Below are 21697 nucleotides of genomic sequence, written 5' to 3' on the forward strand. Positions count from 1 at the left end.
ATCAACGTGGAAAGTAGTCAACATTCCTTTTCATGCTGAATTTTATATGATATCAGAAGGACTTTAATGGGGGAAAATTAAAGAAAAATTATAAAATAATGAAGGACATGTAGATGTAGGTGTATAAATAAAATGTATTGGCCCATAATTATTAAACCTTAAGAAACAACAATGGTCCAAAGTTGTGTTTTGGGTTTTTATTTAGTTTTTAGCCAAAACATTGGGTTTGATGGCATGATTTTCCCATAATACATAGTTACTTCCCATTCATGTATCTCATCATCAGGATGTGGAGTTTTACAGTCAATAACTGCTTTAAGAGGTTGGCGTATTTCTCTTCAATTAGGAAAAATAGCAATGTATGCATATTCTTTTAATTTCTGTTTTTCACAAGGCACCAGGGACCAGTGACATTGGGTGGAAACAAATACTGGCACTATGGCCTATTGGTAAAGGTTTTGGCCCCCTCTATCTCTCTATATAAATATATTAAAGCCCTTTACCGCATCCCAATGCCAAATCCTAAATGTTAACTGTTCTATAAATACTGATATAACTACAAATGAATTTGAATTAATTCAGATTATTGTGCACATTTATATTTATAGACCTTCTGTATTAACCCCTCAACATGCTGAATTAACCATGCACTTGCAGGATTAACCACATACTTCTAGCATTAAACCTGCACACTCTGCATCACAACCCTTCACAGCAATAGACCCACAGGGTGCTGTATTATTAACTTCAAGCCTGGTGCATTTAAAGTGACACGGATTATATAATCGGGGGTGTTACTTCTCTCTCAATATTATAAGAGACATGGGGCTAACTATGAAAGGGTGCCGAAATCAGATCTGGGGCTTTTGAGACCCACTTGAGTTTCCACTCTAAGTCAGCCCCACCTAGACATGCCCTTGCTAGGCACTTCAGAAGTTCTGGCACTTAATCACTATGAAGATCACACATGACTATATGACTGCACCACCCGTAGTAATGCCAATGTAAGCCTGGAATGGAACAGCATAGTTGGATGGCCAGATGATGTTTGTGACCATAAAACACAATCCTAGGATGTTCTATAAAAGCTAAAATTTCAGATTATATAATACATGAAACTGATGGAAAGCAAGATATGGAGACCTTCATCTCGTACCTGGATTTTTGTCATTGATACAGTGGAGGTCATAATAAATGATATATTATAAAGTGCCCTTCTATGCTAAGGAACATAAGTATTGCATCAGTCTATCAAGGTTTAATACTTTAGATGAATAAAATAGGAGAAATCTAGTAGTGCTACAGATTTTTTTTCTTTTTTGGTAATATGTAAATTAAAATGATATGACTTGAATAGATATTACACTTGACCTCTATGAATGGTTCTTAAAAAGTTTAGCAATATAAGTAAGTGAATATGATAAATGCAAAAGGAAACATTAAATAATTTAAATGTTTGGATAATCAGTTAAATGAACATTTATTAGAATCCCACGTTTCTCTATTTAGTGCTTAAATTTGCAGCCACAAACCTATTTATAAAAAATAAGATAATTTGAAGTCTTCTTGGGCAGTTTTTTTGTGTTTCATTATTGAAACCACAACAATTCAACAGATCTTCTTTTGTTCTCTTCATGTGTAATAAATCCCTTAGATGTGTATTTCCCAAATTAGGAACATATTTCTTTAAGTGTATTCACAGTTTTGCTTTGATTTGTTTCAGTTGTTGTGCAGTCTTCCACATCTTGAACATCTGGTTCAAGACTCTATGATATTGCCATGCTTTGTACGCCAGGTAACATATTATAGACTGTACGCTAGAAATATGTTTGCATAGACCTTCACCTAGGTATTCAACTCACTCGGGCATTTACACACTCATTAATGTTATAATCTGGAGTTACGATGAATTTTCGTAGGATTTTGAGAGACCTGTTTTACATAGCATACCAAGCACTTTCAAAGTTAAATAAAGATGTGTTGGTTGTGTAATTATTCACCCACGAGTCAATAATTGAAAGAACCATTTTGACAACAATACCATAGGGTCTCTACCACAGTTGGACACCTTTGTACATATGGACCCTTCAATAGACCCTTGTTCTTGTAAAATTGCTGAAGTTCTAGAAGGCTGCATAAAGAATGTTCATGAACAACAATTTTCAATCTTTTCACAGATTTTCAGTTTGACTAGACCATTCTGTAAGATATGTGTTTGTTTTAGCCACTGCTTTCTGATTGCCATCAGTCTATAAAGTTTCCTGTTTCTGGATACGATTGGCCCACCATACCTGGTCATGGAGGTTTGGTGGGTTACATTCTCTGATTTGCCGGTACTCCACTTTGGAATATTTGTTACATTCCACGGCTAGCTAACCCAATTTTGGTCTCCACAATGATGTTTGTCAGATATTTGTCAGATATTCCGTCTGATAAGTATAGAACTTTCCAGAAATCGATGCGTTTAATTGGCGTGGTAAAGAAAAGTTTTATGGCATAGAATAAAAAGACTGCTTTCTTGTGCAGGAAAGATCTGCCTGTTTTGGCTGTACAACAAACGGCATATACTAATTTACACACAGTTACAACAAAATTCCTTCTAGCTAAAGTGCCAGTGGATTGAGTGATGAAAGAATTATGGCATGGATAAAAGAATTGGAAGTTGCAATGCAATTAGAATGAAAACGGGAAAGTCTTTTTTTCGAGTTAAAGTACTGTGGTACAATGCAAAGGGAAAGGGGAACGGTCATATATAAAGAATGTAACAAGTGTACGTTATGGAGGTTTACATTCTCAGTTGATATACATCATTAGTTATAGTTAGTAATAATAGAGTAAACATCCTTTAACTTTTTACTCTACTTGTCCAGAGCCCAAACTGTTAACCACTCCCTGTTGGATTTTCTAAAGACTGAAAAGAATTAAAAAAAATAATTAAAAAAAACAACTATGTGCCCTTTAATTATTGAGGATGTCAATTAAATCAAATCAGGGTCAGCAAGTTGCATGCAAAGGATGACATTTAAAACTTACCCTATACATAATGCACCTGTCATTGCTGACTATATTTATTACCTGGTATGTAATGTTAAATGTATATATTATTATTATTTTTTTTTTTTTTATACTATATTGTACCCTGTTGTAACAATGCAGTGTTTGTAGGCCCCAGGACATACTTCAAACAAGAGAAATCTCAATGTATCCTGCCTGGTAAAATATGCTCATGTTATACTTAAAAGAACACTATATTTTTAAGAATACAAACATGTATTACTAACAATATAGTGTTGGACTAGCTATTTAGGCCCCCCTTTCCCTCCCCAGAATGGCGTAAAAAGGTATTTTACTTACATTATTTCCCATCCCTGTGCTGGTCTCTTCATTAGCTGCCCCCATGGCTGAGATCGTTAATCTTGATGATCTAAGCGAATCCAAAGCTATTGCACATTCCAGGCGCTGCACCAATCAGTATCTCTTCATAGTGATGCATTGAATGAATGCACCTCTACGAGATAGGAAGAACCTGTAGTGGCCATCTGAGTGACTGCTGATAGAGTTGTTACTAGCCAGAAATGTAAACACTGTCTCTTCTCTGAATTGCAAAGTCTGAAGGGACAGGCCATAGACACCAGAACCGCTACATTAGGCTCTAGTGGTTCTGCTGACTTGAGTGTCCCTTTTATTCATATACGTATTTTGTTTTTGGTTTTTACTGCTTCTTCTGTTTTCCCTATGTTGGTTCCTTTCTCTCACTAGATCTTTGAACAAAAAGATTGGAAAATGTTTCTAAAAGTGTACTGCAAAGAGTATACATCCATCTTTTTTGAAGTACACCGATTGGCCTCTTCTCATTCCCTTTTGGTTCAATCAGTTCCATACTGGATTTTTCGTACCAAACATCTGCTGAGTCATATTGAGCAAGTTATGGAGACCTTCATCTGGGTGTCTCCAAAAATTTTTCTATTTTCTGGTAAAATGGCCGAGCCTAAATTTCTTGCACAAGTTTAATGGACAATGTCTCACACATTTTACATAGGTAACAAAAAAATAATAAAAAAAACATCTGCTTCTTATTGTGCACAGAGTTTAACATACCCAGCACAATGAATCATATAATATTATATTCTTCCTTCCAGATTGCATAAAACATCGCTTGTATCTGGCCATTGTAATTTGTGTAAACACCGTGAGCACGCTTCCTTGCATAAATAGGAAAAAAATAAATAGCTCTCTGCCAAAAGTATGGTAAACATTAAATACAGCTATCTATATATCAAATTTCACATTCATTAGGGGAACTGTAAAACATAACTGTGACACACAGAGATCTGGCAACCAATTCCTGCATATAACGAGCTCTGCAACATGTTAGCCTTAGTTCAAGGGAAAATAATTGTTCAACTGTAGCTGAGCGCTTGCTTAGACAAAAAGGGAACACTATTCAGGCTTATCCACTAAACCAGTATTGATGGCAGCTATCCCTATTTCCACAAAGCTTTAAAAAAAAGTGCTATGCAATGACAGCAAAACACAGATTTGAAAACCTACTAGCCTGATCACTCATTCCATTAAAAAATCCAGATATCTCTGTACTATAGCAGAAGTTCATTTTGATGGGTTTCAGTCTTCCCTGATGGAGCAGTTTCACATGTTTCCAAATAGTAAAGGTTCACACAAATCTGTAATTGTTAATGCTTTGCATAGATAATGCATAGATTCCTTCTAAGATACATTTCTATATTTTTTTTAAATTTTACTACGTGTTATAGACACTCCTCACTTACCGACCGGGTTCCGTTCCAATGACACGGTCGTAGAATTGGTCAGTCAGTGAGGAGTTAAGGGATTCCCTGATCTGCTGGGTTCTTCTATGTTCGAGCAAATTTCCCCAGACATAGATTAGAGGGATTCCCTAAACTGGTGCGCATGTCTGTGTTCGGGGACATTTCCCCGAACATAGACGAACGCACAAGAGCAGGGAATCCCTCTAATCTATGCTTGGGGAAATTTCCCCCGAACATAGATTAGAGAGATTCCCTGCTCTGTTGCATTCATCAATGATCAGGGAAATATCCACGAACATTGAAGAACGCAGCAGAGCAGGGAATCCCTCTAATTCCCACCCCACGAGAGTGCTGGTCGTAAGTGCGAGCCATCATAAAACAGGTAGGTTGCAAAAAGAGGACCACCTGTATTTGCATATATATTTATTTTTGTGGGAAAGACTGTGAAAGATATACTTTTTGACTCTCTTTTCTTTTCTTTTCTCCAATTCATGACACAACCAACAGAGAATTGTATTTTAGAGGGATGTTAGTGGACCTAAGTACACATAAGAGGTTATGCCAACTCCTCTCAGATTAGTCTATGGACTCAGAATGGTAAGACATGTTTAACCAAGCAACCCAAGGTTTAAAGTATAGCGGGGTGGCTGAAGAGCAGACATTAAATTCTCTGTGCACAGCCTCCGTTCTGCCTCAAGTCCAGAGTTCCTATAACTGGTAGCTCAGTTATCAGCTTTTACTTATTAAAGCCTGTGAAATACACAAAGGTTATTTACTAAAGTGAGAATTCAAAGTGAATTTAATGTGAATTTCAAATTCAAGATCAATATAATTGAAAATTCTGTACCTCTAAGAGTTTTAGTCAAAACATTTCTCAAAGTTGTGTGGTTTCTTAAGGCAACTATTTGTGCCAGTTTTGCTCAAGTCGCAGTTTATTGAATAATACGTAATATGCTGGATGATCCTCGGGACCAGCTCCTTATGATGTTGATGTGAAAAAGAATTGTGAATGTAATTAGACTGCTATGTGTCCTTCTTCTCATAGCATTAAATGATTTACTTGCTTGCTCAATTAAAGAAAGAAAGCAGAAAAATTAACGCTGCATATTTAGGGGTAATTAACACTTCATTAAGAGAACACAAGTTTATCAACTGGGAACAGTTTAGCACAATAAAGAGGTGAAAGTGAGAATTCTTTTTTTTCTGTACATGTCTTGTTATGTATTGAACATAAAATAGAAGATAGCAATTTAAATCCAAGATACCACTTTGTTGAGAAAAACATGCTTAAGTGGATAACAAGATCAAACTTGCTGCCCCAAAAGGCATATATTGCTTTGCAGAAATCTTGTTTAATATCAGAACTAGCAGTTTCCAAACAGTCGTTTCTGAAATTATAGTATGTCTCTCTCTCTCTTTCTCTTTCAGTCTCTCTCTCTCTTTCTTTCAGTCTCTCTCTCTCTCTTTCAGTCTCTCTCTCTCTCTTTCAGTCTCTCTCTTTCAGTCTCTCTCTCTCTTTCAGTCTCTCTCTCTCTTTCAGTCTCTCTCTCTCTTTCAGTCTCTCTCTCTCTCTCTTTCAGTCTCTCTCTCTCTCTTTCAGTCTCTCTCTCTCTCTTTCAGTCTCTCTCTCTCTTTCAGTCTCTCTCTCTCTCTTTCAGTCTCTCTCTCTCTTTCAGTCTCTCTCTCTCTCTCTCTTTCAGTCTCTCTCTCTCTCTCTCTCTTTCAGTCTCTCTCTCTCGCTCTCAGTCTCTCTCTCGCTCTCAGTCTCTCTCTCGCTCTCAGTCTCTCTCTCGCTCTCAGTCTCTCTCTCGCTCTCAGTCTCTCTCTCGCTCTCAGTCTCTCTCTCGCTCTCAGTCTCTCTCTCGCTCTCAGTCTCAGTCTCTCTCGCTCTCAGTCTCAGTCTCTCTCGCTCTCAGTCTCAGTCTCTCTCTCTCTCTTTCAGTCTCTCTCTCTCTCTCTCTTTCAGTCTCTCTCTCTCTTTCAGTCTCTCTCTCTCTTTCAGTCTCTCTCTCTCTTTCAGTCTCTCTCGCTCTCTCTTTCAGTCTCTCTCGCTCTCTCTTTCAGTCTCTCTCGCTCTCTCTTTCAGTCTCTCTCGCTCTCTCTTTCAGTCTCTCTCGCTCTCTCTTTCAGTCTCTCTCGCTCTCTCTGTCTTTCAGTCTCTCTCGCTCTCTCTGTCTTTCAGTCTCTCTCGCTCTCTCTCTCTCTAAACAAATATGGGGATTCAGTTATACCATATGGCCATATTGTGTTAAGCCATCCACTACTTCACAGTACCCCAATATCAGTGGATCCTATACTTATTCCAACGTGGGAAACAAATTAAATACATGCCAAATAAGCTAAAGTGTATTTAGTGTGTTCATAATCTGTTGTAAGAGCACTGTAAATATATACAATTCAAAATAAATGTTATAAGAACAAAACCAAAGTGATTTGATGCATCTGAGTATGTATGTGCTTTGACAGATATACTCACAATGCATATCATAAATCTGCTCTATGAAAATTATAATAAAAGTGATATTACTATCCAAAATCTTCTCAAATATATACCCGTGATCACTTCCGGAGGGGTCTCTGCAGCTGAGGGGCTGGGCAGGGTGCTCAACACACAAAAACACGCACGGCCTTTACACAAAAATGGGGGGCAAAACCTGCTGCTAAATGTAGTATAATTATTTATTATTACAATGCCAAAATAATAAAATGCAGTGACACCTTTTTTATTGGACTAAAAATATTTATTAAAAGAACAGTTTTCGGGAAGTTTGTCCACCCTTAGGGCAGAAGTAAGAAAGAAGTATCACTACATACTGCAACACTCCTTTTCAACATCTGAATTATTGGACTGACATTGTTACTGCAACTACTCTGTACCAACATACTGAAAGATATTAGCACCAATTTGAGATTCAATGCATCTTTTTCAGTAGTACATTTTATTTTGTATCAGTCATGCCTTTTTAGTAGGTGTCTACAGATTTAAATATACACAGGCATATTTTATATCTAACCTTTTAAACTCCAGGGCAGGACATTTTATGAAATGTATTCATTTTATAGCTATTTGTCCATAATGTGCCCTTCCTTTGTTTCCAGTGCCCAGTTTAATGCATAGATCTTATCGTATTTCATAGCATTTAAAACTTTTATTTACAGTGATTGGTTTTTGAAAAAAAAAAAATGTCATTTAGTCAACAGTGCCAACATCATCACAATTCACCAAAAAGTGTTTGGGATATATCCAAATGTATTAAAAAAAAAAACAGAAATCAGATTTTTCATTTTGGCAGCAGAGCAACATCTGTCATTGTGAGCAATGACTCATGAACACGTCACATTTTAGGTGTTTTACCTAACAATACATCTGAGTGAGTATTTGTTAGGTAGGTCATGATGATGATGAAGATTGAGTGGATCAACATTATTTAAAAGCCTTTCCCCAAAAACTGACACATTTTTTAATATGGTTATATAAGACTAGAGTTTCACATGCAAAATGCTCAGCATCTTCCCATCTGTGTTCAGTATATACTGTAAAATGTAGGATTGGAGGGATACTATGCAATGGCTAGAAATGTATCTCTAAGGGAAAAAAATATATAAAATAAAAAAAACACGATTTCCACACAGATTTTTCTAGCAGAGACACACGATGTGTCATATCAATAAGAAGTGTCATCGTCTTCCTTCTCGCACATCTGAACACTCAGCAATCTAGAACCGCAGATATACAGGTAAGAAAATAGGTCCGAAAGTCCAAAAAGAATCATAGATATCGACTTCCAAAAGACTGCAGGATCATTTTATCATTATTTACAAAGGAGGATATCATTACAGAGCCATGGACATAGCAGTGTACCCAATGCAGTATGTTTTGGGGTACGTAGTATTAGGTGATGTTACAGTCCACAGAATTTTGAAGGCAGGTTCACCTTAATTCTGCGTATTCCTTATTATAAAACTATTTCCAACATCAAATCCCCCATACCCTACCCATAACATCACCGATCTACTTACCCTGTATTCTCAATACCCTTAACCTTCTTCTAACCTCTCTGTCCCCTTCTAACTCCCCAACTCTGATCTTACCATAGCTTTATTTTACAAACACCATAATTGATAATGACATAATAGTGACTACATTAACAAAGAATGAACAAACGTATATTATGTACGAAGAAGAGGGTTATTGTGTGTACACATGCTATTCTAATTAATCTAAACTTTTTGTACAATACATATACTTGTTATTAACAATCTATACCCCTAATCCATGCCATATTATCTGTACTGGAGTAATGGGTATCTGTGTTATAGAGAAACCACAGTGTTTATTCACCAATATAACTAAATTATTCTGTTTTCAATTTTCGATAAAAGGTATTTAGAAAAAGGAGTACAAGGTAAATGTAATATACTCTTGTGGTCTTGGAGAGTTTAATTCATCATTCATTAAAAGCTTTCCCAAAATTGTCAACACAAAGCACAATGGAAAGTGAAACTCTGTTCCAGATATCAGCTTTCTGAATACAGTATCCATCAAAATAATGTAATGATTATTCAGTCTTAAATATTAAAATCTTATCATTAACAAGATGCACAGATCTTTGCACATCCATAGCTCGGCAAAATTCTAATTACAGATGACATTTTTACTTAAAGGGCAACCATTAGTGACAAGATCCTGAAATCTCAAATAACTCTTCCATCTTCATTACATTTTCAAAGAATCTCTTACTTACGTGCATTATCTTTCATCGCAACACCTGTGAATTAGCACATTGACGTTTTAAGGCTCCTTTGTGTTTTAGAATGGTCACAAGATGACCATTCCACACAGTTAAAATCCCAACCTACATCCATAATATTCTGCCTGGTTAGAGACAAACACCACACTAAGAATACCAAGTCTACTCTATCAGGCAACATAATCTTTATTTAGTTCATTATTTCAAAATCTATGTAAATATCACATAATCGAAAAATTAATGATGTTTAAGATAAGTTACATTTGATTTAAGTGTGCATTTGCTACATTATTTTATGTGCAAATTACAATTAATCCAAATTTAGGACGATCTGAATTCCGGAAGTATGAGTCGACATATAGACGAATAACCAAAAAAACGACTAGCGCAATGGACAAGCTTGTTAGATTTGTTAGTTAATGATTAGGGAACAGCCACTAAATGTCGATTTTATTCACAGATACATAATACTTATGTATATTTTGTTGTACACTGATTGGCCTATTTTTGCTCCATTTTGAATCGCTTTCCTGAATATATTCAGTGGACAACATTCAGAGGAGCCGAACTGCAACATGGACGTCTATCGGACTTTCCAACCAAAATTAAATTTTTTTTACGTGAGTCGACCAAAATTATTTATTCTGCCTTGTACAAGTCTAACGTATTAACAAACTTTACATTGTGGTTAACACTTTGTTTTTTTGGCATGTTTCACATGCAAATGCAAGGTGTGAGTACTATAAATAATTTTTAATTACATTGTAAAATGTGTGTTGAGTTCATTTGAAATCTGCCTTCCATTAATGATGAAAGGAAATCAACATGATTAACCCCCTAAGGACCAAAGTTCTGGAATTAAAGGGAATCATGACATGTCACACATGTCATGTGTCCTTAAGGGGTTAATGCGGAGATCTTGGACATTAGGGTGATGCAAAGGGAACAAATAGAACGTCACTTATTTCTATCAAGAATTCTCCTGCAATAACAAACTAGGCAACAATGTTCAATGTCAATCAGCAGTTCTTACAGCCAGTAAGGTACTGTCATGCATCAGGATTAAAATATAATTTTGCCTCTTTATAAATGACTGGTAAGACCACACCTAGAATATGCTGTTCAATGTACAGGTGTAAAATTTAACAGTAGGCTAATGTTGTAGCTCGCGGAGCCAGTGTAGTCCTGCATTAGGGTAAAGTTCTCCCTGCGCTGGGTCTCTGCGACCAACAGTCATGTCGGCCACGCTAAGTGCGGGTCAGGTGCAGATGTGTCGGCAGGTGCGGTCTTCAGGTAGGTTGCTCACGTCCCCCTTTCCTGGGTATGAAGGGAGTGATGCCCTCAACTGTCCATGTCGGGTGGTCCATCTGTGGCACCTTCTCTGCTGGTATTCCCAGGAGCCGGAGGAATGCTGGTGCTTCCAGGAGGGATGTCAGCTTGTGCTGTTTGCCGGCTTTGTCAACCAGGATCCGACGTGTGCCCCACCGATAGGGGATCATGTGCTCTTGTAATAGCTGCGTGACTGGCTTGAGGTTTCTCCGCCAGATGAGTGTATGTCTGGTAGAATATCAAAGCCCGGTAGAATATCAGTTGTGCCCCCTCAAAGGACACCGTTGCGGAGTCCCTCACGCCGCCATGATTGCTCCGCGGTCAGAGTCTCTGGACATTTTCAGCAGGACATCCTTAGGTGCTTCGTGGACTGCGCTGGGGGCTTTAGGGAGGTGAAAGCAGGAGTCCACCGCCACCTGCTTAGCCTGTTTTGGCAGCAGCAGTGTGGCGATGAGCCTCCGGCAGTAGTGGGGGAGCTCTGCTCTGGCAACTGTTTCGGGTATGCCCCGGATTCTGAGGTTGCGGGCTCTAGCTCTGTCCTCCAGTGCAGCTATTTGCCCCTGCTGGTCTGCGCATTGTTTTTTTAGGGCGCTGATGGTGGCGTCAGTGGCCGATTGAGCCAGTTTGGGGCCTTCCAGGCCCTCTTCCACTGCCTTCACTTTGTCAGTGAGTTTGGCCACCGCGTCCCTGATCGGAGCCATGTCTGTCTGGAACATGGCCTTAATTTCGACCATCAAGGCCTTGATGTCAGACTTGGTTGCTGGTGCAGAGTCTGCCAGCACAACAGTTGGTGACCCTGTGTGTGACCCTGTGTGTGGCCGGGATGGCGGATAGAAATCAGCGAGGGCGTCGTCATCATCCGATGATGTTGGTGTGCAGGCCTCAGCCGCCGCCATTTTGGCTATGCCTAGCCGCGGCGCCGTGTGGAGGAAGTCTCCGATATTGCGGGAGCCCAATCCCGGGTCCACCTGGAGTTTCTTCGCTTGCTTCCCCATACCTGGGGCAACGTGCAGGTACTTTGGGGGCTCAGTGGCAGGTTCGGGATCCTCTAATTGTCGGTTCGACAGGTTTAATGCACGGAGCTGTTCCGATGTGCGTCCAGCTCGTGCAGGTGCTGGCTCCGCCCCCAGAATCTGTACAGATATTTAAACAGCAACTGGTTGAATATTTGCAAAAACATAATATTCAGCTATATCATTTTTAATTAGTAGGGTAGAAGCTTTTTGATCCAAGGAGATATCTGACTGCCATTCTGGAATCAAGAAGGATTTTTTCCTAGCTTTTTGCAAAATTGGAAACACTTCAAACTGGATCACCAACACAACCAGCTGTGAGAAAGTCTGAACAGATGGATGCATGTCTCATTTCAGCTATGTAACACAGCAATGAGGTAACAGGAAGTCACTCAAAGGCCATATTCGTCATTGATTATGGCTAATAATTGATACCTTAACAGATGGTATATTAAAAATGTGTCCACCTTAGAACCTGTTTATTCTGTAAAGATTCTACATTAAACACAGATAATCCTTTAGTATAAAAAATAAAAATGCACTAAATTACTAAAACTACTCAATTTAATCAGTCAATATCATTACTAAGATATGTATCACTGCTAAAAATGACAGACACAATTTCTATCCATTTTCAGTGCGTCTAAAGATACAAAGACTCACAGATAGATTCACCAAAACCAATCAAGTTCCTTGTTACAAAAAGTCATAGCACATGTACTGCATTTATGGTTTGATGTAGATTTGAAGAAGTGTTATGAAATCAATTGAGTTAGTCCACACAATGAAAAGCCATTGCAAATAGGTAGGATATATTTAGCTATTAAAAGCAGCTTTAGAAAAAAAAAAGGAATTTCTTTGTAACATCAAGGAAAAAAAAGAGATGCTTTTACAGAAAGAAATGAAAAAGCCTGCTGGCTAAATACATCGGGGATTTTAAAAGTGTTGATAACAGACACACTGTGCAAAGTTCCAAAAATGAAAACTAAGGAATTAGCAGAAGATCTTGACAGGAGTTAAAAAATAAAAAAAAAGTAAAAGCTATTTCACTGAAGTCTGGGACACGTATCTCTTGGTACTACTCTGAGATTAGGTGTCCACGCAGTACAAGGTCTGTCTGACGCATTCCGCTTTACCATTCTTAATGCACAGTGCAACCTTGCCATATATATTATATGCTGCAGTTTCCTGTTTATTTTCTGAAAATATTTCACACATCCATTTCAAATATTGAAACTCATTTAGAGGTTGCCAATCATAGCCTAGTCCTAGTTCCATGTATATTTCACTGGCCTCACTTTTACTTTCCATCTTATGTTCTTCCCTGGTTGCGAGTTATCTCCTGGTTATTATATCAAATACATGAATGAATAAAAAGCCTTGCCGTCAGCTACCAAGCCTTAATAAAACATTCCTGATCAATTGTTAAAGTGTTTTTTCAGGTGGAATGTTGCTGTAAATTAGTCATTAATAATCCACCACACCTTATGACTGTCTTAGTTCCTAAGGTGGGAAAGATCTATCGATGTTATAGCATCATAGGCAAGGTAAAACAGGAAAGAAGACTTGACTAGACACACTGTTAATGTGTTCTTTCCTGACCTATTAGGTAGGAGATTCATAGATGCTAATTGAATAGTTAAGAAAAATACAAAACAGAAAGCAAGTAATTCCAATAACCCATTCCTAAACATATCAGCCCAACAAATCAAACACATTGATAACTTCTTAAATTATCTCAACATCATAATGAATAGGTGTAAGGATATATTGAATTAAAAAGGGTTCATCAGTTAATTAGCCAAGGAAGGATTGTGTCATTACTGAACCACAGATAGTGAGAACAAGCCTACCGATCGGTACTAAGCATGAAAGATGCATCTCAAAAAAACAAAACAATCCTGGCAATCTGCTTGCTCAGTTATGGAGTGCTGCCAGAAAATGTGGGGGATGTTGAGTTAGCGAAATGACAGCTGTAGGAAGAGTTTTCTCAAATAAAGACCAGCGTGGAATTGGTCAAATATGATCATGAAGACATTTTTCAGACGTATAAAAAAGGATACAGTCATCAATATAAAAAAATATTAAATAAAAAAAAAAAATGAAAGAAAGTCATTAAAAAATAGCCTAGGAGACAAGGCAGTCAGGAAATATAAAAAAAGAGTATCTATAACATACCTTTTTTATTTTATGGTTTGCTTTGTACAGCAACCGTACGCCCCCATCAATCAGTTACATGCACGCATGAACCACACTGAACTCACACATCCCCATCCATGAGCTACATTTAAAAACAAACCATACATCACCCATTAAATCCTCAGCTGCCTCAGCTACGCGAACCCGACAACCACACATCACTCATAAATCTCAGATACATACTGTACTCCTATTACTAAACAAAGAGTGAATAAAAAGTTGGAAGAGCCAACTATCCAAAATATGAGTGGAAAAAAAATGGACAATAAGGATATAACAATTAAGATATCCCTAACTTACCCTAATCTCAACTGGCAAGAGAAGCCCCCATCCAAGGCTCAGAAAATACTGAGAAGAAACAGAGAAACAAACCTATAGGTAAAATACCCTAAATGGCCAGGAGAGGAGAGTAAGAAAAATACATAAATAATTAAAAAAGATAAAACAGTAAAACACAAAACCACTGTTTTACGGTTTTATCTATTTTAATTATTTATGTATTTTTCCTACTCTCCTCTCCTGGCCATTTAGGGTATATTACCTGTGCGTTTTTTACTCTGTTCTTTTCTCACTAAACAAAGACTGTTGCTTACCCTTAATCTCACTTCTGACTCATTGAATTTCCCCTCATTCACCTAACATCTTGACTGATATTTAGAATTAATTTTACCCGACATCCTGCACACATGCTTTCATTCCCCTTTCCTTCTCCTCGTGTAGTAGTTTCCTACCTTACAGGCTATCAGTGCATTTTTCCGCCCCATAAATCTTATTTGCTCTGTGAGCTATTTTTATTGCACCGGGCACACGCTGAAGATTTGAACAATGTTTGAAAAATGTCCTATGTCCTTTAAGAAGGAATTTTCGAATTTACATTGAGTTGCCATTCAGGCAGCAGAGCTAGCTGCCCAAGACTGGAGGAATGCTATTGGCCTCTCTATTCAAGGGCATCATAAGGTGATATCACCAAGGAGTGGGGTTACAGTGCCCACAGGAGAGAGAAACAAAAAGCCATCTTGGCAGATATACAAACAGAATACAGCAGCAGCACCTCCTGGCTCTGGCCAACTGTAAGTGTATAGTATTTTTTTCTCTACCCTAATAGCCCCAGTGACTGCCTGAGGGCTTATTAGACAAGGGGATTTACTCAAATATACAGGCTGAGACCCGAAGCACTCGTCATGCGGCTAGTTGAAAAGTTGTGAAGCTTCAAAATACAGGACTAGGGCTGTGACACTGAGGACTGATCTGATTCTGATTTTAGTCCGTTTTAATCTGTATCTCTGTATTGTATAGTACGGAGAGTAAAGTATTGCTGTACTGTATAGGGAGGCGTAACCTTCTGGGGGAGGGGTCTGGTGCATCACCATTGTAAAACCTCATCCAGCCCCCACTGGGCAAAGAAATACAGAAATAACAAGTTGCCAGCTCAAAATTTAAGACAATGGCTTAAACTTGAAGTTTGTACTGGCACCTTTTAATTCTGTATATATAGGTCTTACCTATCAAAATATGTTTTTTCAATATACTGTTCAATAAAAATGGTTTGAAAAGAAAATTATGAAAAAGATTACACTTTGGCCCAAATAACTTATAATAAATAACTTTGAGTGAAATGTGGCTAGATCACAACATCTCATTTGGACTTCATATTAATAAACTATGATCTAAGGTCTACCCTAAATTTGTGTCCAACAGTGTTCTAGGATAGCGAAACAAATCTATCTGTATTTGAGAAAGAGATTTTCCTTTCTTTTCACATGTAGAAGGTCAGATTTTCGTTACTTGTTCATTTATTTTTTTGTTCATGTTGTAAATAATGGTAATTTTTTTCTTCATGTTTTGAATAATGGTCATGGACAGTACATTGATATCTCCTCTCAGTTGCTGAATGCAGCGAAATATCACAACCAACTAAAGTCCACATTAAAGCGAAAGTGGATTCCATTCATAACACCTGGAAAAAGTGTTGCCTGGCAACAAATGAAATGTCTGAGCAGTCGGGCAAGGAGTTCAACTGCTAAAGCAAAAGTTTTGTGAATAAGACCGAAAGAAATAGATAAAAGCTTTCAATGTTATCATGAATGGTCATTAAAGCCCCAGGGGTAGTTCGGCACCAAAAATCAATCTTCCTTTGTCCATGATTATCCAACAATTTCACAGTCGATAACTAACCTAGAAGATGACGATGCTAAAAAAAATATGCTCAATAGACATGGTTTACTGTGATGAGTCCAGGAAATTACAGCTGAACAACTAACGAACATCCAAAAAAGCTTTTCTGTAGGGAGTTCAGACTTCCATGTTTAAAAATAAAATATGGTTGGTGTCATAACAATATTGTCTGCAACGACGCATGATGTTAACTGTCCTTGTCACTTAGCTGTGTGATGCTCACTGTACTGGACAACTGATCTGCTGTGTGCAGAAAATCAAAGATTTATTTTGTAAACTAACTGGGTAACAATTATTTTAATTGCTGATCATGGACATGCGGGTAGGATCTTCTTGCCACTGAGAAATATGCATGAATAGGAAGAGAAAACACATTTAAGAGCAATTTACAGTGTTTTAATTTTGGAAATGGCATTCATTTAAATGCCATGGGGAAGTGGAACAATTTTTAGAACTGGGTCAGAGAGAGATATCAACGCATAAGCAGAGCTTTGAGAAACAAGGGCAGTGTGTTAATACTTTATGTAAAATCAAGAAAGTAATTTAACACGAGTACTAGCAAGTACAAAATACTGGGCTGCTTTTTGCACAAATTGATATTTTTAACAGAGCTGGGGAATAATTGTCTGGAGGTGATAGCTTCTTTTTTCATAATTTTACATGCTCTATTTATAAGCTGAGCCTTGAGATTGGTGAAAGGGTGAAAGGAAAAGAGCAGAACACTGACCATGGCAGCTGGACACGAGACTGGTTTTATGGGCACATTAGACATTGTTTAAATCTTGAGAGTACGGCCTGTGCAATAAAAACAGTTCAAGTGGAAAATAACACGTATGGGGTGAAATGAAACAAAAAGATCAAATTGGAGGAATCCCCTGATTGCATGTAAGGTGAAACTGCTACACGAAGAGGGAGAAAGGGGAATAAAAGTGCCCTGTGCAGGATACATTTTTTTTTTTTAAAGTCAACTTCGGCGTTAGGTGAATGAGGTGAAATGCAATGAGTCAGAGGTGAGATCAAGGGGAAACAACAATATATGTTTAATGATATTACTATAGTATGTACGATTTATGAGTGATGTGTGGTTGACAGTTACATGTAGCTGATGGATGGGGATGTATAGGTGCATGTAATCAAAGGGTGAAGATTTATGGGCTTGATGTAGTTGTCAGATGCATGTAGTGGGGGATGGGTTGGTTGTGGGTGTTGTATGGTTCAAGGATGCATGTAGCTGAAGGATGGGAATATATGGATGAAGTGTGGTTGATGAGTGGATGTAGCTGAGGAATGGGGATGTATGGGCGCACAGACTGAAAAGCTCATTTGGGCAGGGTTCTCTTCAACCTAATTTTCCTGTATGTTTGTGCAATTGTCTCATTTTTTGTTAAATCGCCAATCTAATAATATTGTAAAGTGCTATGGAATATGCTGGCGCTATATAAATACCAATAATAATATTAAGTGGTGGGACTTTATAGGTGTTATGTAGTAGACAGGTGTATGTAGCTGAGGGGTGGGGATTTATGGGTGCTTTATGGTTGATGAGTGCATGTAGCTGGTGGATTGGGTTTGATGGGTGCAGTGTGGATAATGGGTGCATGTAGTGGAGGGATTGTGTTTGATGGGTGCAGTGTGGGTAATGAGTGCATGCAGTGGACAGGTGAGAATGCATGGGTGCTGTATGATTGACATGTGAGTGTACTTTATTGTTGAGTGAGCTCAATGACACATTAAACCAGTTGGAAAGGTGGGACATGGCAGTCAATAAACTAAGGTTAATGTGAGAATTGGAATGTGACAGAAATGTGGATACATATCTCCCAAGACATACCCTTTTATCTTTTGACTTCAGGTATCAACTCTACTTGTCCATGTTGCACCATTCTGCTTGTTCCCCATAAACCGTACAGACAAACCGTGCTCAGCTTGATCCATACCTATGTTATCTCCAGACACATGTCCCATTTATCATACATGTCATTAATAACGATGCGAAGCACTGGTTCACTAATGGATTTAATAATAATTTAATCTCGGAGCGAAGTATACAGATTTTACCTTGTCAAATATATTTTGGTATGAGAATGGGATATTTATTTTAAATTATCTTAAATTTACCATCAGTGCTCCTGGTTTTCTGAATAACCCAATCAAGAACTACATTAAAAATCACCCCTGAATCCTGAATCTGAGGTGATCTTGATGCTCTATTTCCCCAGAATACATGCTCCAGTCTCTCTCTATTCATTTATATATTTGAGGTTCTTTTTTTTCCTCAGGTTTCATTTTACAGTCTGCTCTACCTTGCTTTCCAATATGGTTTAATGTAAGAGTCGCACAAGCTATCAATTGCTCCTTAACAATAGAATGTACATCAACAAGGAGGGAAAACAAAACCTGTCCCCCAGTCCTTTGTGTAATGAGGTCTGCAGCCAGTAAATTATGTCAACAAAGAAATAATTAAATGGTAAGCAAAGAGCTACAGTAGAATGGCAGTAGAGAAAACCTAATTAACTGCATCCTACTGCACAAAAATGATTATGTGATCAGAAGAGCTGGTTCAGAATCAGGAAAGAAAAAAAATTAAGGACAAATGGAAATGAATGAACGCACATGCTTAGCAAAAATGTATGTGTGTTTACAATAATGGAATTAAATTTGTTTTAGTTTTGCAGCTGTGTTAAATATTCCCCACAAGGTTCCATAGTCCCACTTGAAAGTGTCTTTAACAAACTTGGATTCATATGAAAATTCAGAGATGATGAGAGTCATTTCTCCAATGCCATCTGGTTGACAGACAAAGCATGGTTTTATTGCAAGCAGCTTTAGATTTGTACCTGATTTATCTCCTGTGTTAGAAAAGCACAGAGTACATGGTGATGTACTCTGATCACAAAAAAAAGCCCACTAAGGGAAACTATAGCATCTATTCTACAAGAAAGGCCAAATTAACGGTTAAATTGTAACAATGCAAAATATCACTGGTTTCATCAATGAAGCACAGCAAGAAGAGGAGATCATGCTTAAAGGGACAGTTCATGCTCTGCTCAATACTGAGGTTCTGTGTACTGAGAGGGAGGGGTGAAAACCCCTCTACTCACATAATATGTAGTTAGAGGCTTCTAACAAAAGGCTAACCATTTCTCATTGGGCAACCAAACTGCCATTTCAATACAGTCACATACAATAAAATGTATCACATAGAGAATCACTAGAACATACATGTTCTATCGTTATAGCCAGCATATCATAGGAGGTGGGTGCAAGATGCTGATATTAATGTGACAAGAATTAGCATTTACCCCTTTAGTCATATGTACTTAATGGAAAACACAGGCACATGCATGCAGGATACAGATTGAAAGAGGATATGTGTCCCTACATGTTGCACCCAAGAACAGATATAGCTCAATTATTTGGGGTTTCACGGACTGTGTTATTAATTGTGTGACATAAAGAGATTCCCTCATGTCTCCCAGCAATAAAATAAAGTGCAGCTTTTATTTTACATTGTCTAATTATTATTATTATTATTTTATTATGTATCCAAACGTCAGATGGAATGCCATAGAACCTTGTCGATGTCTGTGCTATTTTTTGTTATCCCCTAGGCAAGACATGCATTCATAAATAATAAACAAAAAAATAGAATCAGTAACCCTTTATGTTCCAAAGGGGATGTAACACAGTCCTTTATTCACACATGGCAATCGCTGGGTAATAATCTATAGGAGGCATGTTCAAGGCTAGGTCTGATCTACTTTATGCATGCACCAGGTTACTAAATGGTGATACAGTGGGAATGGGGGGTGGAGGGTGGGTTCTAATATTTTTAAAAATAAATAAATAAAGCCGTTTTTTGCTAGATATTTATCAAGTGTGCATAGCACTGACAACAATGGAAGATGCCTTTGACCCATCTATGGTACATACATAGCCCACAGGCTGTTTGTGACAAGCCAGGCAGAACCTGTCTAGTTACTTAATTGCAAAGACATTAACCCTATGGTGATCGACATAAGTAGCAGCTCATCTCCCCACGTTCAGTGTAGAATAAGATCAGCTATTAGCCCAATAACAGGGAGTCACAGCAGCCACAGACACTGCACCCACACACAGCCCTGCATCCATTCACAGGGGGGGGGGGGTCTTTGTTGCAAGGGGGTATTCATGTATCCTTAAATCACTTACCCACTTGACAGATCAGGAGCAGCTGAAAGCAGCCTAGATTTAACATCTCCCTGGCTTTTTCTCCTTTGTGAGGTTTTCAGTGAAAGGGTTTGATATTGTTTTGTTTTTTTGCTATGTATTGCAATGCAGATCCAGGCAGAGAATGTATTCCTCAGGGAATGTGTCACTTGCTTCTAATAGAGCTTCATGGCTCCCATTTGGTCCCCAGGCTGCCTGCTCTGTACCACTGGGAAGAGAACACACAGTGTAATGGGCCTCCCAAGCAAAGGCTGCCTTGCAGGCAGATTAGACCTGCCTCAGATTCAGATAGGGTTAACAGGAGCACAAGAACACACCCCCAGCAGCCCATTGGCTACTTTCTGCAGATTATCAGCTGTAGGTTTGGTAAAGCACAGAGCCCCATAGAAGAGGACTGGCTCAGATATTACAGTAAGCAGCCTCACCTGTACTGACCTGTAAGCAGCTACAGGCTAGCTGAGGATCATGGGGAATGTAGTTCACAAACATCTGGATTGTCAGAGTTTGCTGTCACTGCTCTGGAGCTTCAGCATTAGGTGTAACAAGTCTGGATACATTTAGAAACTTTAAGTTACATTTATTGCAAACTGTGTCTAATGCTGCAATCTGTACATTGTAATTCTAAATAGATTAACTCTAAGGAAAACTCTTATATAAATGGACCAAAAAATAATGCAAAACAAAAGGGAAAACACTACTCATTTTCAATGAGTAGTTTAAAAATGATTAGATGGAGAAGTGTATTATTCTTGCAGTTATGTCAAATAGATTTGCTTTCTACGTGTTAAATTATGTGTATTATTTTACAGCTTGATTTTAGTGCTATAATATTAGTGGAATAATTCTGATGCATTGAGATCATTCTAAGGATTTTGCAAACTATGAGTTTATTTACCAAGCAGAGAATGTTGGTGAGTTGAAATTTGAATTGTAAAATGTAGTTCAAAATAGTTTTTTTTTGTTTTTTGGATTTTTTTCAGAAAAATGCTCTGCCTCCACTCTAATTACTGCTTTGTTATTTTACCTTAAATTTGTTCCATTTTGGTTTTCACTCACCTCCATTGCTTATTTATTGAGTAATCCCTTGTTTTTAATTTTGGAATGTAACTTTTGTAAAACATTTGTCTCTAAACCAAGCGAAAACGACAAAAATGTGAATATACTATATTTGAAAGAAAAAGTATACAAAAATGGGTCCTGTAATTCCTCAGAAACAAAATCATGGATTTTCACT

The 21697-nt window shown here is 37.9% G+C and overlaps 1 protein-coding gene across 7 annotated transcripts in view; it reads right to left on the reverse strand.

The window, feature by feature from the left end:
- Positions 1 to 20722, reverse strand: part of PTPRZ1 (protein tyrosine phosphatase receptor type Z1) — a 163050-nt gene extending 142328 nt beyond the window's left edge. For all 7 annotated transcript variants that reach the window (XM_063446823.1, XM_063446822.1, XM_063446821.1 and 4 more), the window contains exon 1: positions 20446 to 20722. In XM_063446823.1, coding sequence (XP_063302893.1) covers positions 20446 to 20491 — 46 coding nt within the window. In that variant the 5' untranslated portion in view covers positions 20492 to 20722. The remainder of the gene's footprint in view (positions 1 to 20445) is intronic.
- Positions 20723 to 21697: the final 975 nt, after the last annotated feature.

The sequence above is a fragment of the Pelobates fuscus genome, chromosome 3, assembly GCF_036172605.1.
Source record: "Pelobates fuscus isolate aPelFus1 chromosome 3, aPelFus1.pri, whole genome shotgun sequence".
NCBI classification, from domain to species: Eukaryota; Metazoa; Chordata; class Amphibia; order Anura; family Pelobatidae; genus Pelobates; species Pelobates fuscus.